The sequence below is a fragment of the Argopecten irradians genome, chromosome 4, assembly GCF_041381155.1.
Source record: "Argopecten irradians isolate NY chromosome 4, Ai_NY, whole genome shotgun sequence".
Classification (NCBI taxonomy): Eukaryota; Metazoa; Mollusca; class Bivalvia; order Pectinida; family Pectinidae; genus Argopecten; species Argopecten irradians.
In genome coordinates, this window is record NC_091137.1 from 6,640,581 (window position 1) to 6,658,528 (window position 17,948).

Consider the following 17,948-nt stretch of genomic DNA (forward strand, 5'->3'; position numbering starts at 1 on the left):
CTTGCATTTCTTTGGTATCAGATGATAGGTACTGTACTTGTATTTCTTGGGTATGAGATGATAGGAACTGTACTTGTATTTCTTGGGTATGAGATGATAGGTACTGTACTTGTATTTCTTGGGTATGAGATGATAGGTACTGTATTTGTATTTCTTGGGTATGAGATGATAGGTACTGTATTTGTATTTCTTGGGTATGAGATGATAGGTACTGTACTTGTATTTCTTGGGTATGAGATGATAGGTACTGTACTTGTATTTCTTGGGTATGAGATGATAGGTACTGTACTTGTATTTCTTGGGTATGAGATGATAGGTACTGTACTTGTATTTCTTGGGTATGAGATAATAGGTACTGTACTTGTATCTCTTGGGTATGAGATGATAGGTACTGTACTTGTATTTCTTGGGTATGAGATGATAGGAACTGTACTTGTATTTCTTGGGTATGAGATGATAGGTACTGTACTTGTATTTCTTGGGTATGAGATGATAGGTACTGTACTTGTATTTCTTGGGTATCAGATGATAGGTACTGTACTTGCATTTCTTTGGTATCAGATGATAGGTACTGTACTTGTATTTCTTGGGTATGAGATGATAGGAACTGTACTTGTATTTCTTGGGTATGAGATGATAGGTACTGTACTTGTATTTCTTGGGTATGAGATGATAGGTACTGTACTTGTATTTCTTGGGTATGAGATGATAGGTACTGTACTTGTATTTCTTGGGTATGAGATGATAGGAACTGTACTTGTATTTCTTGGGTATGAGATGATAGGAACTGTACTTGTATTGCTTGGGTATGAGATGATAGGTACTGTACTTGTATTTCTTGGGTATGAGATGATAGGTACTGTACTTGTATTTCTTGGGTACAAGATGATAGGTACTGTACTTGTATTTCTTGGGTATCAGATGATAGGTACTGTACTTGTATTTCTTGGGTATCAGATGATAGGTACTGTACTTGTATTTCTTGGGTATCAGATGATAGGTACTGTACTTGTATTTCTTGGGTATGAGATGATAGGAACTGTACTTGTATTTTCTTGGGTATGAGATGATAGGTACTGTACTTGTATTTCTTGGGTATCAGATGATAGGTACTGTACTTGTATTTCTTGGGTATGAGATGATAGGTACTGTACTTGTATTTCTTGGGTATGAGATGATAGGAACTGTACTTGTATTTCTTGGGTATCAGATGATAGGTACTGTACTTGTATTTCTTGGGTATGAGATGATAGGTACTGTACTTGTATTTCTTGGGTATCAGATGATAGGTACTGTACTTGTATTTCTTGGGTATCAGATGATAGGTTCTGTACTTGTATTTCTTGGGTATCAGATGATAGGTACTGTACTTGTATTTCTTGGGTATGAGATGATATGTACTGTACCTGTATTTCTTGGGTAAGTTTATCAGCTCATTATGTGCCATTTTGATAAGTTCAAAGGTCGTTTTTAAATATACAAAATATTTAATGTAAATGTACATATTATTCATAAAAGGACACTATGAATATGATAATAGGAAATACAGACACTGAACATGCTGCATATAAAAAGCATAATAAAAAGTACTGGTGTTTTTGTTTTAGTTTTTATTGCATTTTATCACAGAGAATCTTATCAGAATAGAGGACCATTCTGTCGAAATATATCATTATACATTCAACAATGTGACAACAAATTCAATAAACAATACCAAACTTAACATTAAGTGAATAACCTCAATGTTCATCCTAGAGTTGGTGCCATTTCCCTTCTTTATCTGTTACAGAAGTCAATGTTAATGATCACTCTGATCGTTGTTTGAGCAAATTGATAAATTTAGTATAAATTATAACTATTTAATGCTCAATATCAATGCTGTTGGAACATTCATGGACAAAATCACTGCAATCCACTCAGGGTGATAATTACATAGATATAGAAATATAGATTTAATGTAGATTTATAAGCTGTCAGTACAAAATGTATATTTTAAACAGAGATTGTGAAAATTAAAAATACTAAAATTCTCTTGTTTGGCAATGAAAATAAACTGCATTTTTTTGTCAATTTAACTTTTGATGAAGCACCGAGTATGAGAGTAATGTAAGTTAATGTTAATAGAAAAAGGTTGTTTCCTTATGTCACATCCATCTAACGTCATTTGAAAATGTTTCAGGCTTGGATGATGGAGAAAAACCATCAAACCTACAGGCTGTTCCTGGAAAATGGCCCACAGGGAATTTGAACTTGTAACCCAAAGGTGAAGTGTTAGTGGAGGTAAATACATGTAAAATGTATAAATATAGAGTATATTTAATCTCAAAAATGCAGGAAAAACATAATTGCTTGCCAGCTTGAATTTTTTTCTAAATGAAATAAATAACACAAAATATTTACTAGTATTGTTTACCTGTATTGTTTACTAGTCTTTCCCACTCCACAGATATTTGATAGGTAAATAGAGAAGAAAGATGGCATAATGGTATGGAACTTAACAATAATATTTTGGCAGCATAGTTAGTGTTTAGAATTGACAAATGAGCATTTTAAATGTACACAGCTATAAATTATGTATTTATTTTGACAACATAATTTATGTATTTAAAAATAATCAATATGTCCTATATACTCTTTTTTGACATTGGTACAGCTGAACATGATACTGTTTACACAGTTTTGTTGAAAATTTGTTACAAAATAACTTATGTTCTTCACTCCTCACCAATTTTTTCATTTGGAGTTACTCCTATAATTGGTACAATACATTCTGTTAGAAAAGTGACAGTCCTTCGTTAAATTCCTAGAATGTGATTCATTTTTACTTTGTTCCTAGTACAAAAAATAACTTGAGTGAGTTCAGTTAAATAAAAGTAACTTCAAGGTATATGGATTGTACACAGTACAATTATCACAGTTAGCATCTTCTTTATTACTCTAGACACATCATACAAGTGATGTACCTATCTCAATAGACCTCACTACACAAACCCGACTGTGAGAAATACAGTTATAAAATATGCTCCTGCATTTCAAAAGCGTCTTGACCTTTGTCTAGCACTGAGCATTGACCTTTGACCTGATAATTTGCACCAATGACTAATCAGCACCGTTGGCGAGTCCTATGCCCATAGAGAACTGTTTCCAGTTTGTGCTGCTCTTCTTCTTCTCCCCAGATCCGGGACTTTTTATGAGACGCTCCTTCCGAAGTCCTCCATAACGAGGCTTGGCCATAGGGGGAGGAAGTGGCTGGACTCGTGGTCCATCATACTTCAGTGATTTCCTCTCACGCAATGATGATTTGATCTCCATGTGTACCTGTGAGACAAAAGGTAACATTGGTCAATATCATTAGATTTAGGGAAGATTTATTTTTGTATTTGAGGAAACTAAGATAGTGTTGCCTTCAGTAACTTACTATTGTCATGTCATTGCTAACCGATACTGTAAATTTCATATATATGGATTGATCCATCATTGCATGTCATAACTTCTAAAACTATTTCAAATGGATCATTGCAAAGAATTACAGATTAATCATCTACAGAAAAATACCCAAACTTTTGTATCTATGGCTTTATACCTGTTTCTTGCCTTCCATCAGAACTACAGCGAAATCCTGTTCACTCATGCATGTTTTGAGTCGCTGTAAGGCTGGAAGGCCATCTTTCTTGGCTACATCTGATTCTGCCTGACTCCATTCTGTTTTTACTGCTGACGGTGGCGGCTGTCTGTCACTGGAAACAGTTCAAATGTAAAATTACAAACAATAGGCACTATTTTATGTTTTTAGTTTTTGAATCTGGCATTGGTACTTGTTATGACTCCTCACTAAATCTAATAACATTCAAAACATTTAAGCTACATAAATGCTCCATGAAGATGTTAAGAGATTTGTCCAGATCTTCAGTTTCTTATTAATGAACTAAGATAAATTTGCCGCATTCAGTTGTATTAGTTTAAACCCTCAATAGTTATCCATTGTTCAATAGCATACATGTACATGTACTATGAAAAAGTTTTATATATTTTACACAGTATTGGAGCCTATGGAGTAAATACATACCCTTCGACAAATGTCACCTCCATGGCGGTAGCTGATTTTGACTCCAGTGATCTCGGCTGGGGTGGGAAAAGCACAGCTTTGAGGGCAAGTTTGGCAGTGTCAGCAGCGCGGCTATTAATCACCTCCGCCACCGATTTACCGGGGAAGAGACGAGACAGAATAGATATAACATCTTCATTGGTTGGATCCAACAGAAGCCCCATCAGTAAGTCCTGCCTGGCTCCCACCATACTCTACAGACAATAATAGGGAGATGTACTCAATAATTTGTAACATATCGTAATTATATTCATTTGTGTAAAATATCAGTTACATAACCTTATAGTCATTATGTGAGGATGTGGAGGTATTGGTAGCATAAGAAAACCAGAGTACCTGGAGGAAAAACTTTGACCTACATAAGGCATCTGGCAACTGCTCTACTGTATGCTTACTTGTGATCCAGTGGTGTTTATTAGCAGAATATCAAAAAAATCAATTAAACTTAAAAATTAAAGAAAGTTGACATTTTTGAAGCTAACAGCCTAATGTAACCATGGAGACTAAATCACTTTTATGTGTATTCTTACCTCCAACATGTAGCGAGCCCTAGCTCTTGAGATATAGTACTGGCCTACTTTGGGGTTGTGTTTGAGGGCTTCTGTAAACTTAGAGTCAGCTTCCTGGTGGAACAAGAGAGAAAAATAATATTATTAATAAGTCATATGACTTCTCTAAATTAGCCATACCAGTACCAACAGAATAATCTCTTTCTTCCCTCAGAGGAATCAATCTTTAATGTTACTGATACTGTTGTACAGAATTGTAATTCAGTATTTTGGTACTAAAACCTTTTCTCTAAATTATACATGTAGTTGTACTTACTAGGGATGACACTTTCTATTACTAATGATTGTGTTCATTTATCATCAGACTTAACAGTTAGAATGAGGCTACGCACTATTGACAAATCAGAAACTTATCATATAATCAAAGTTTACAGTATACTATGTGTAGGAGGCGTACCGGGTAGTTTTTATCCTGGTAAGCGGTAACTCCATACTCGTTATAGATGACCGATATCCTCGCCTGGATGGCAGCATCGGTAGGGTCAATCTCTAGGGCCTGGTTATAGTCTTGTAATGCAAAGTTAAAGTCATTCTGTCGGAAAAAGCAATCTGAAAAATACAAAAATACAATTATTTATCCAGTACATTGTGTACATGTACTATACATATATAGGTGGTTATAATGACAGAAACATCCTCAGTTTAGTAATGAACAAGCACTACAAAGGGTTGATGAATTGTGTCATAAATAATTCTCAACATCTTTGATATAGATTTGGTAGCTGAGCTAAGCTCATATTTTTTACCATTTTCTTCAGTTAATGTAAACCACTGACAAGAATTAACACAGGGTTGGAGAGATTCAGGTTGATACCATGGAAAAATTTGAACAATGAATTCACAATTTTGTCGGAGTGTAAGGATTAAGGAATAACTATTTATAAGCAATATAAAGTCAGTAATGTATATGCCTAGCAATTGTGACCAAGTCTGGATGAGTTATTTAAGGCTAAAAATGCCTATCATACTCTTCTAAATACATCTCAAATAATGTTACAATCAATAGCTTTTCTTAAAGGCAGATAAATCTACAAAAAAAACACGTTTGAATAGGACGAAGGTAGTGCAATATATATTGGTTATCAATATTACCTCCCCTGATTACCTCCCCTGTTAATGTAGGTACCCGTAGTGTAATAATATATTGGTTATCAGTATTACCTCCCCTGCAGGATTAGGGTAATTAAAAATGTAATTGTAATTCATTGCAATTAATTACATTTTACAAGTAATTGAAAGTAATTTGTAATTAAGAAATATCTCAATTACATGTAATTGTAATTAATTACATTCTAAAAATGTGTAATTAACAATTACATTTCAATTACTTTTCAATCACATATATATATTTACTTATGTCTAATACTAAGATTAATGAATGTATGACATTTATTTGACAATATTTAGAATTCTAAACAAGTAACATAAGTGAGGCAGTTACCATAGTATACATACACTTGTCCCTCTTTTTACCTGTAGTTTACCCTTGTTGTAACTTGTGGTTTATGTGAAGTGAACATGTGTATTATTAGACAGATTTTACAGATAGTATGTGGCTTATTTATGTATAAATGCTTCATTGTATGACTATACAAAAGCTATTAAAAATAAACATATTGAGAAAATGTAATTGTAGTTAATTACTTTTTGAATGTAATTGTAATTGTAATTAATTAAATTTACAAAATTGAGTAATTGTTATTGTAATTGTAATTGAGTTTTGACAAAGTAATTGTAATTGACCCCAAGCCTGCTCCCCTCATTACCTCCCCTGTTAATGTAGGTACCCGTAGTTCAATATTTAATATTTATCAGTATTACCTCCCCTGTTGATGTAGAGGCCCTTTTCTCGCTTCTCTCCCTTGATTGCCTTATTTAGTAGAATGATGGATTCCTCATAGAATCCCTTAGTAAAGCATTCCACAGCGAAGTCATTGTAGGTGAGGAGGAGTTGGCGCTGAGAGTCGAGGTACACGGGACTCTCCTCGTCATGGTCACATTTATCCAGGGCCAACAGGAAGTCATCGATAGCGGCGTTAAAATCACCCAGCTTCCGGTGAAGGGTGCCCCTGGAGAAAACAAGAGGCCCAAAGGGCCTTAACGGTCATCAAACTACCTTGGCAATAGTAAAATAATTTCATATGGTGTCACTTTGTCAGGATCATTTTCAATTTCTTTCAACAAATTTTATTTCAAACAAGAGGCCAAAGGGAACTAATTAGATATAGTGTCATGGTAGCCATCTTCGATTTGGGATCAACCAGAGATGTAACAACACTTTGTCGGGACCATGTCAGGATCATTTCATGCAAGTTTCAAAAAAAGCCAAATCGCACTGGTTGAACTTGAGAAGAAGTTCAAAATATGTTTTTAAGATGGCGGCTTTGGCGGCCATCTTGGATTTCGGATCAACCCAAAAAATAACAACACTTTGTCGGGACCATGTCAGGATCATTTCATGCAAGTTTCAGCCAAATCGCACCGGTAGAACTTGAGAAGAAGTTCAAAATGTGTTTTCAAGATGGCGGCTGTGGCAGCCATCTTAGATTTCGGATCGACCCAAAAAATAACTACACTTTGTCGGAACCATGTCAGGATCATTTCATGCAGGTTTCAGCCAAATCGCACCGGTAGAACTTGAGAAGAAGTTCAAAATGTGTTTTCAAGATGGCGGCTGTGGCGGCCATCTTGGATTTCAGATCGACCCAAAAAATAACAACACTTTGTCGGAACCATGTCAGGATCATTTCATGCAAGTTTCAGCCAAATCGCACCGGTAGAACTTGAGAAGAAGTTCAAAATGTGTTTCCAAGATGGCGGCTTTGGCGGCCATCTTGGATTTCATATCAACCCGAAAAATAACAACACTTTGTCAGGACCATGTCAGGATCATTTCATGCAAGTTTCAGCCAAATCGCACTGGTAGAACTTGAGAAGAAGTTCAAAATATGTTTTTAAGATGGCGGCTGTGGCGGCCATCTTAAATTTCGGATTGATCCGAACAATAACAACACTTTGTCGGGACCATGTCAGGATTATTTCATGCAAGTTTCAGCCAAATCGCACTGTTAGAACTTGAGAAGAAGTTCAAAATGTGTTTTCAAGATGGCGGCTGTGCATCTTGGATTTCGGATCGACCCAAAAAATAACAACACTTTGTCGGGACCATGTCAGGATCATTTCATGCAAGTTTCAGCCAAATCGCACTGGTAGAACTTGAGAAGAAGTTCAAAATGTGAAAAGTTATCGCACGGCGCACGGCGCACGGCGCACGACGGACGACGACGGACGAAACATGACGACTATAGGTCATCCTTACCCTTCGGGTCAGATGACCTAAAAACAAATACAACATTAATAACATGTTGTGATAGACATATCTACTACTATTAACACTTCTTTTCTTTTTCATGGACATTGCAAAGCAGACTTATATCTTTGAGAGTTGTCCAAGAATGTACTATTGCTTTGTTTCTACTGTAAGTGTTGCAGGATTGTGATATTCAAATTGACAAACAGACAAAATAAAAATGGTTTCAAATGAGAGGTGAATGGTTTCTGACTTAAACACTCAATTGTCTTATAAAAGTAACATTTTTCTTCCAAAACCTTGCATTTCACCATTTTAGATATAATGTATACTAAAATAGCGAAATTTATGTACATTTGTATTACAGGTATACAAAAATGACTAAAATGGGTTTGTTCTAGCACAGGTTTACGACGCGGGCAAAAAAAAAAAAAAATACTAAAAGATACAAGCTCTCTGATTGACTACTAGGAGCGAGTGGACCAATCAGATAGCGAGACGACAGACACAAAATGGCCGAGATCGTTGATCATCTGTTCTGCATGACAATAAATGGAGCATGGGGATCGCTAAGGGATACTTATGTGTAATTTTTATAAGTAAGTGAGTTTATATTGAGGATCTGCACTTCAGGGATGCATTCGTTGAATAGATGGCGATTTTAGTCGGTCTGTGCTCATTAGGGAATCGTGACCTGGGGAAGCGTGTACTTTTCCGACTAACAATTTTTACACGAATCCTCGTAATTCAACTTTCGATATGAAATAAAATTCGCCCATAATCCCATCATATCATATACCATAGTGACCAGTAAGGAATTGTCTTCAATGTAAGCTAAACAATATTCAGATCGGCTGATTTTTGTGGTGTTCAGAGCATTTTAAAATTAATTACCCCATTTTCTGGAAATGGGATACAGGGCTAAGTAAACAACCTTTCAGTATTTTTAGTATTTTTTTTTTTCGCACGTCGTAAACCTGTGGTTCTAGAACATTATTTTCAACGCTATCATATTCACCTAAGGACATGGAAATCGGCCATATTGGGGTTGGTTTCTATGGCGATGGAGATTTTCTGTAGTGCCTCTCTGTGTTTGCCAGCCAAATTAAGCTGTGCGGCCTGTGTTTTGTTGTCCTGGGCACGACGCTCCAAGTGGGCCATCATTCTTTTAGCTTCAACATGTTCTTCGTTGAGTGAGAGGGCATCTTTAATATCATAGTAACACAGTGTTGTCTGGAAAAAGATGTATTTCAAATAAATGGAAAATGTAGTACAGTGTATGAGTACAGTAGGACCTGCCTTAATGACCACCTCTGTATCAAGACCACCTGCTTAATACACAAAATAACCCTTTTCCTTGAATTTATGAAAATGTATTGAAAATACACAATGGGGACAACCTACGTCACCGGAAGTGATATCGGGCACACAAAAATAAAGAAAAAACGCCCGCTTCAAGATTAAAATCGGCTGAAATTATGACATAAAAGCTATGCATCGTCTAAACCTATCGTGCATCAAAGACAATGTATTGTTAGAGATTCTATGAAGCTATAAAATATCGCCAAACAAGCTCAGATAATGCAAACACCTCGACACAATATTTTTCGACAGCAGGGATATCGGTCACATTTTATTCAATAAAACGTTAAAAGTTGTAAATAAATAAATTTTGCTGTCACAAAACCGTCCGTTTACTCATATGTAATATATGACTGTTGAAAGAAAATATTTCATTCATTATATTTGCTAGTGGAGAATTATAGACGGTGCTTTATTAGAAATTATGAAAGTGATATCGGTCACACTTAGAACTTTAGGGGTAACGGTCACATCCAAAGTTACGAAAACTGAATATTACAGCATTGTACATGTAGTCGTTATTTACGCATTCATGCAACTCCAATGGATACCCCGCCAAAATACTTTAATTGAATTGATCTTTTTAACCCACCATCAGCAAATAGTTGGCGAGCTATAAAAATAGCTTTCCCCCATTGCTCATCATCCGTCCGTCTTTTATTTCTGTTTTTTCTCTGCAAGTACTGGAGGAGTTTCATATGTGGACCCAGCTAGCGCTATTGATAACACATTTCGGAATCAATTCGAAATCGATTTATTTCGATACCGCTACATGTATTTGCCAGAGAGTATTAAGGATCTTTTTTAAATTTCATGTTTAGAAAGTCATCTTTCTTGATTCTAGTAGATGGACTTGTTGCTATGGTTCAAATTCCACATGTGAGCTTAATACTGAATGGACCTTTCTGGAATTTTATAAGTACTACATGTATCTCTCTTTACTCTTGTTGTACATAATGCATCAATGGGAAAACGCGGTAGTCGACAACCTGAAGTTCGTTACCATGTGGACATACAATTATCAAATATCTTGTTCGATATAGATATTTTGATAATAATTTTTAACATAGGATTGTATTTATTAATGCTCATTTTTGAGACAGATAAGATAACAAAATAATGAATATTTGGCTATCTTGAAATTAATTGACTACCACGGTGCTTTTTAGCATTCATATACATATATTTACTTTTTCACTGCAACCCGTAATATGTATACTTACCAAGCGCATTTGACATTCAGGGGTGCATGATCTGCTATCCGCTTATTTTTATGTGATGTCATAATTTTTTCTTTATAGATACAAATATCTTGGGATGTTATCATACAAGTGATATAAAATGAAAATATATTCATTACATTGCATTCAGTTGACAATTAGGTGAGTATGAATGCCAACTGGACATCGGCTAATTCAACATGAAGCGCTAAAGATATTGGACCAACATGTTAAATTGACCGATTTGTAAATCCAATGGTAAACGTCATGATATCTCTTAGCCCTCTTGTTATCAAATGATTTGCTTTTATAATTTGTTTGCATATGATCATTTGTGCTATTGTTGTTAAGACATATTCTAAGTACCTTTTCAATCGTTATTGTGTGTTAAATCTGTGGAGAAATTATAACGCTATCAGTTAAAAACCATCAGTGATCCTGTCTATTATGTATTCACATATTTCTGTAGCTTATAGATCAGTATGCTTTTCCTTTTGTTTACATCTGATGCCTTTACATCTTTAAGTTTTAGGTAGTTTCTTGTATATTATCACTGCGAAGTTTTTAAGTTATATTTACTTTAACATAGAAACGTACTTCAAAATAGTACAATGGTACTCCATGGAGATGTAATTTGTCTGCTTGTTAACGGTTACCTCAGTTCTACTTTGCTTCAGCAAACATTCCACGCAAAGACAATGCAAGAACAAAGGGTGTGTACAAATACATGTATAGAAAAACGAAACAACATACAGTGTACGAATAACCAAAGTATTCAGCAAAAAAATAGTTACGATAATAGTTAATGATGTATCATGTATCTCGGTAGTATTTCCTCTTTACCTGAATGAGTAGTTAGGGAAAACAACGCTGCGATAGTTCAGCAATTTTTACGATGCGACAAACCATTTCAAAATCTTTGGATGTGACCGTAACCCTGTGAACGACATCCTTTTTTAAAAACAACAAATCACCAACTAGGTTATACTGGTATGTCACTTTTGTAGCGGATAAAATGAACGATAGCTAATACTTGAAATATAAGGTATTTTATATCAGTAAATAACAGTAAAGTTAAAAAAAATTACGCTTGACATATGTTCGGTGAATAAAATGAGACCAAATGCCACACTGTGGAAAAAGAAAGACAGACGGATGACGAGCAATAGACGAAAAGCGATTTCAATAGCTCGCTAACCATTTGCTGTTAGGGGGTTAAAATCGTCTTTCAAGATCAGATAAATTCAATAAAAGTATTTTGGCGTCTTAACCACAGTTTTCGTAAGTTTGGATGTGACCGTTACCCCTAAAGTTCTAAGTGTGACCGATATCACTTTTATAATTTCTAATTAAGCATCATATATGATTCTCCACTAGCAGATATAATGAATGAAATATTTTCTTTCAACAGTCATATATTACATATTAGTAAACGGGACAGTATTGTGGCAGCAAAATTTATTTATTTGCAGTTTATAACGTTTCAGTGAATAAAATGTGACCGACATCCCTGCTGACGAAAAATATTGTGTCGAGGTGTTTGCATAATCTGAGCTAGTTTGACGATATTTAATAGCTTTATAGAATCTCTAACAATACGCTGTCTTTGACGAACGATAGGTTTAGAAGATGTATTGCTTTTATGTCATAATTTCAGCCGATTTCCATCTTGAAGCGGGCGTTTTTTCATAGTTTTGGTGTGCCTGATATCACTTCCGGTGACGTAGGTTGTCCCCATTGATACATATCATTCAATAGGATGCATGGAAATTATTTTTATTTGCTCTCAAATGATAGCCAAAAGTTATTTAAAGATAAGCAAAACTTCAGGTGGTAGGGGAAAGCCAAAAGTTCTCCGGGGAAAACCACCCACCTAATTACAATGTATTCCCTATATAGGTCTCAAAACGAGGAGTCAGAGTGGGTGCGAGAATAATAGCGTGTGAGACAATTAAGTGATTTGACTACTGTGGAATTTGACAGTAACTTCTGAGGGTGATATGGCAGATTGTCACCAGTGCATACCCAAATGCTTTTTTCATATGATCTTATTGTGATATACATTGTGTTTATCAAGAAAATATGTATAGAAAAAAACATGTATACGTCAAACTTCCAGTTGCTTTCAGCCTTGTATTGACTATATTGTGTTGACTCTATGGATCAGGAAATATATCTGAATGATCAATACAGTTTATATATATAACTATAAGGGGAAAGGCATCTGATTGATACATAAGATTGACATTAACAACACATTATATGATTAACACATTTTATACACACACATAAGATATATATAATACTCACATTCCTGAACATCTCGTGTAGGCGGGCACGCATTATATACAGGTCAGGGTTATTCTGTTCTGTTTCCAGGCGTTTGTTGACCAGGGCAAGGCATTCTCCGTGTCTCTGTAGTGCAGCCAGACAAGTGATGCTACAAATATAAATAAAACCATGTTTACTTACATATCCACAATGTGTATATAAAGTTAATACAAAGATGCTCAATACAGGAACAGCATTTCAGCAATTCCAAGGCAATACATTTCTTTTGGAGTGTTTGATGCAATTTAATTTTGTGGGATACTTGTGCTGTAAGTAAAATGGTCTTGCAAATAAGAGAAACACTGTTTAATCTTGTATTTCATTCCCAGGTACAATAAGTACCAACATCAATTTTCTAGTTCATAGGTTGAATATTGTATCAAATTTATAAAATTTGTAAAAAAAAAAACACTGATAAAACTGCTATAGTAATATTCTATTAAGTGCTTATGAAATATCGTACAACAGCCTCTTACCTCCGTATGTGGTATCCTACGTTATCAGGGTTCATTTCAGCTGCACTAGAAAAACACTCCAAGGCCTCAGGATATAGTCTCTGATCAAACAATGTCTGTCCTTGGAAGTAATAGAGGAAAGATAAACGTGAATAATATCCTTCATTGCTGGCTTCAAGAAGACAAGCCTTTTTATAGTTCAAAATGGCTGACTTGAAATCACACAACTGAATATAGGCCTCTGCCCGTTCCACGTAGTATTTTGGTACATCTGCCTTCAGTCCCATAGCCTTGTTAACAGCATTTATACAACCCTGGTGGTCACCACTCGCCTTCAGCAACATAGCTCTTGTAAAACTAAAACAAGAGAAATCATGTAAAATTGTTGTGTGAGTATATAAATTAAAAGGCAGAAGAGATAAAGCACACAGATAACTCAGCGACATTTGTATGGTTTGTTGGCGTTTAATATACTACAAGTAAAACATTCTGATTCAGTGGTAGAAAAAAGTCAGAACTCGTACCACTAAACCACCAACCAACAGTCAACATCTCCAGGCATATGCCAGTGTTCATCATGAGCAGCAAATTTGTGGCTAAAAAAAAACTGATTGAGAAGACTACCTATCTCTCAAAAATTCTTCACTTAAACTTTTTGAAATAAAAAAAAAATTTATAATTCACAGGGTGGCAAAGAGTACCAGTATTTTATGATTTTACAATATCACGTTTGTTAGATTTATTTTTTCCCATTCTCTTACTTTAAAATGTTTCAGAATAGTTTGAAATTCAGTAGATGTTTTATTATCACTGTGATAGGCCTGTAATGACATGAGGTGTAGTCTTACTGTTCAGCAGCTTTTTTCTCCAGGATATCATTCATGCCTGGCGAGTATTTTCTGACAGGACCCCAGTCCTCTGTTTGAAATATACTGTTACGTGTCCATCGCCGAGCTCGAGCCTTGTTCAGGGTTTCCTCACTAACAGTCGTACTGAACACGCTGGCAGGCTAGAATAAAACAGAATATTCCACAACTTAACACATGGTGTCTTACCAAGTCCAACACAATTTAGTACTTATCACAATATATACATGTATAAACAATTTGTTAGTTTTATTTGGTATAGGTTCAATTGTAAATCTTAAAGTAAATATTTGTTTTCTGCTCATGTTTGGATTGCTTTCAGAAAAAAATGAATAAGGAGGTCATTTTCACATGATTGAATATCGGTACATAATATAATACCCAGAAATTGAATACCCATGCAGGTACATGTACATACATCAGAAAATAAACATTTAAAACAATTACTGATTGGAGCTGAAACATTATATACAAAATGATACCATGCATACACAACGTGTAACAGTGGTTAACAGGGTGAAATGCAGGGATGTCAGATATATGGGCATGGAACACAACATACAAATGCTCTGTGGTGGGGTGAACAAATGATCAATGAAATTTTTGGTGGCCTGATCAGATAAAAGCAAGTAATTTGGGATGTGTGGTGAATAGGTGACAAAGGTCCAAGATGTTTGGTCAGAAATGCTCTTGGGTTTGTTGTTTGGTCAGAAATGCTCTTGGGTTCACAGGGATGCAGAGGTTGTTTAACTGTGTGGGACAATGAGACAAATCAGTGGTGAGGACATAAAGAAGTTTTTATATTGTGGTCAATGATCTGATATCATCACATAATACAAAACATCTATAGATTGATTTATGTATTTGCATGATTAACATGTTACTTATAGGGTGAAATAACAATGTCAAAAGACATGTACATGTAGAAAGTTTTACAGCAGAAAGAGGATCTGTCTAAATCGTGGCCTAATCTGTAGTCATATGTGATGGTAGCCATGCAGTATTTGTTGCACAAACAATAGCATCTGAGGTTATTTACTATTTGTAAAAGTTACATCACAATACATAGTTACATATTATGTCATGAACCAATTACGTTCATTTTAATATGAATCAAAATAATTATGAATTATCAGTGGAATTTAACTTTTGTTTTTAATCCCTATCTATTTAATAGTGTGCATGTCCTCAAAGCAAGTCTTACCCCATAAAACATTGTAGACTGATATGGCTGAAAATTATAATTGGGCAAATAAAGTAAAATGTCTTAAGATCAACATTATATTGACAATCATCCAAAACAAACATTCAAATAAATGCCATGCTTACATTACAGCTCAACATCAAGTGTATAGAAAGAAAGCAATGGTAACAAAAAACACTCAATTCATGGTGGGTTTTTTTTAAAATGAAATTAGAAAAAAAATAATGGATACCAACATAGTTTCCAATTTGTCCCATCCTGAAGCCAACTTCAGAAAATTTTGGACTTTCCTTCAGGAATAATTAAACTATGGTAAATGATGATAAGTAAGTGAACTTGAGTATTGAAATTTTCTAGACTTTCCAATATGATCTGCGGAGTATGATCTATAAACCTATAAAATGATTACCTTTTTATCTGCAGCAGAGTTGTTGTCGTCTTCTTTTTTCTCAGCATCACCACTGCCACCATCAGTCACATCTGTTTTAGACACCAAAGGATCAGTAACGTCTGTTGCAGAATCTGTCTGCATCTGAACCAAAGAACTATCCTCTAACTGTAATAGCTGTGATGCACTACTTAAGTCTTTTTCTGAATTTGTAAATGTGGATTCATCAACAATTTCTTTCATTGCTTCCTCTGTTCGCTTGTCCTGCTCTTCAGCAAACTTTGTAGATGATCTTGTGAAAGTGTGTTCCAGTTGAGGATAAAACTGATGAATGTTCACCATTTTCTTTTTACCAACCGTTGAATCTGAAAGTTCAGAGAGCTCCATTTCCACAGGACTGACTCTAGGTTCGGAGTAGTAATCCTCCTTCACCACATCAGCCTCGTTTTCCTCCACAATGCTAGTCATACTGGGATTGGTTAGCTCTGTGTCTTGTCTCACCTCCATGGTGCCGAAAGGTTAGTAATTTTATTTTTATTTCTCACATTTCATCAGCAAGTTTTCATTTATGTGAAACCATTAACCTATAATGAGATAAAACATAAATAATTTATCATTTCCAGGCTATACTACAAAACAAAATTCTATTATTTGCATGGTCATATACAATGTATTCAGTTAAAAATATATACTTGTTGGAACTGTAGTACTATGTTGTGTATATATATGCTGATACTGTTGCTAATAATTAATAGATACACAGAAGGAGTGCGAGTGTGACTCACGTTCTTCTGGACTCACTCTACATAAGCTTTTATATCCTCTTTCAGTTTTCATTAAAACACCAGTTCAAGCGATTCTGACAACAAATGTATCGATGAAACTGCATCACTGTCATAATTAGCATATCAGATATAGTCAGATCATTTTCCACTAGTAAAGTAGAATTGTATTTCTGTTTTTTTTATTCAAATCCAATACTAAAATACTACAATATTACGTATGTTGATATGGTAAAATCTCCAGTTGGTCAAAACTTGACTCTTAATTGAATAGAAATTGTATTTATCTTTTTTTTAAAGCGCACATTAGAATCCGTTGTATTATTTATAAGACCTATATATCCCATTCATTTTTGCATTGCATAAGGGCAAAGTATTCAATTTAACAATGATGTCCAGTCCCGCGCTTACACAGACAGTACAGTATCAGGCACTGCACATAATCAATCTATGTCATAAGATTCTATGCCGAAGTCCGCGTAGAGCAGAGCTCTACTAACCATAACATGTGTGTAAGCATAAAGATCCAATACATTCCAGTACCCCTTTGGACTTTGATATTGTGTCCCGCGGGAAAAGTCTCGCGCCTCCATGCAGGCAGCCATGTTTTAATTCTCGTTATCAGCACGACGAGATTTGAAATTTCTGTACTAGACTAAATGTGTTATCAGCATACGTTTTAAAATTACTGTAAGTAGATTTAATTTACACATATACAAGAACAACACAATAAATGTACTGTTCCAATATAAACTGTGTATGTTCTCAAGCGCACGGCACCGTCAGCAGTGACGTCACAAAACCTGACGCCAAAGATGACGGCACAGATTCGCGCGTATTTTTGATAGCATCTGATAAAAACAAGATTGAAGTAGATTCTATATTGAACTATTCCATTTGAATTATTTTGAATTCTTTCTAACTATCGATAGTATGTGCATGTCAGTGAAAGATTTTATTGTTAATTTCGTAGAAAAATATAGACAAGTTAAAGTTATGATGTTATAATCTTTTACATGTAGCTGCGCTCTTCTGAGGCTTTGCCTTAAATTCATATTATGAAGTGATTTTGCGTTTGCCGACTGCCCTTTCACGCTAAATCGATGAGTTAACGCATAGAAATGTAACTGATTGTAGAGTTATCTTATATTTGGATATACTTATCATTACAGCTAATGTCTGGGCAGATATATGAAGTGTACCTAGATGTTTTTCGCAGTTTGCCTGTCGGTTTCATGGTTTGCGACCAAGAGCCGCCATATTGTTGACAAAATTGCTAAGGGGCTTTTGCGCATGCGTGATTTGTGATTCGTTCACGTAGAAAGATCCCTTTTGATTGGCTACATGGGAGAGGCT

The 17,948-nt window shown here is 35.1% G+C and overlaps 1 protein-coding gene across 2 annotated transcripts; it reads right to left on the reverse strand.

The window, feature by feature from the left end:
• Positions 1-1,576: 1,576 nt before the first annotated feature.
• On the reverse strand, positions 1,577-17,871 carry LOC138320456 (tetratricopeptide repeat protein 16-like). Of its 2 annotated transcripts, XM_069263416.1 has the most exons (13): positions 17,795-17,871; positions 15,832-16,394; positions 15,423-15,449; positions 14,201-14,361; positions 13,374-13,709; positions 12,877-13,006; positions 9,003-9,217; positions 6,496-6,743; positions 5,072-5,223; positions 4,636-4,728; positions 4,067-4,299; positions 3,584-3,737; positions 1,577-3,318 (listed from the first exon to the last, which is right to left on the reverse strand). In XM_069263416.1, the coding sequence occupies exons 2-13, from the start codon at positions 16,315-16,317 to the stop codon at positions 3,100-3,102; spliced, it is 2,454 nt and encodes an 817-aa protein (XP_069119517.1). In that variant the 5' UTR covers positions 16,318-16,394; positions 17,795-17,871; the 3' UTR covers positions 1,577-3,099. The 2 variants fall into 2 exon arrangements, with proteins under 2 accessions (XP_069119517.1, XP_069119518.1); XM_069263417.1 differs by lacking the exon at positions 15,423-15,449.
• Between the last annotated feature and the right edge of the window lie 77 nt (positions 17,872-17,948).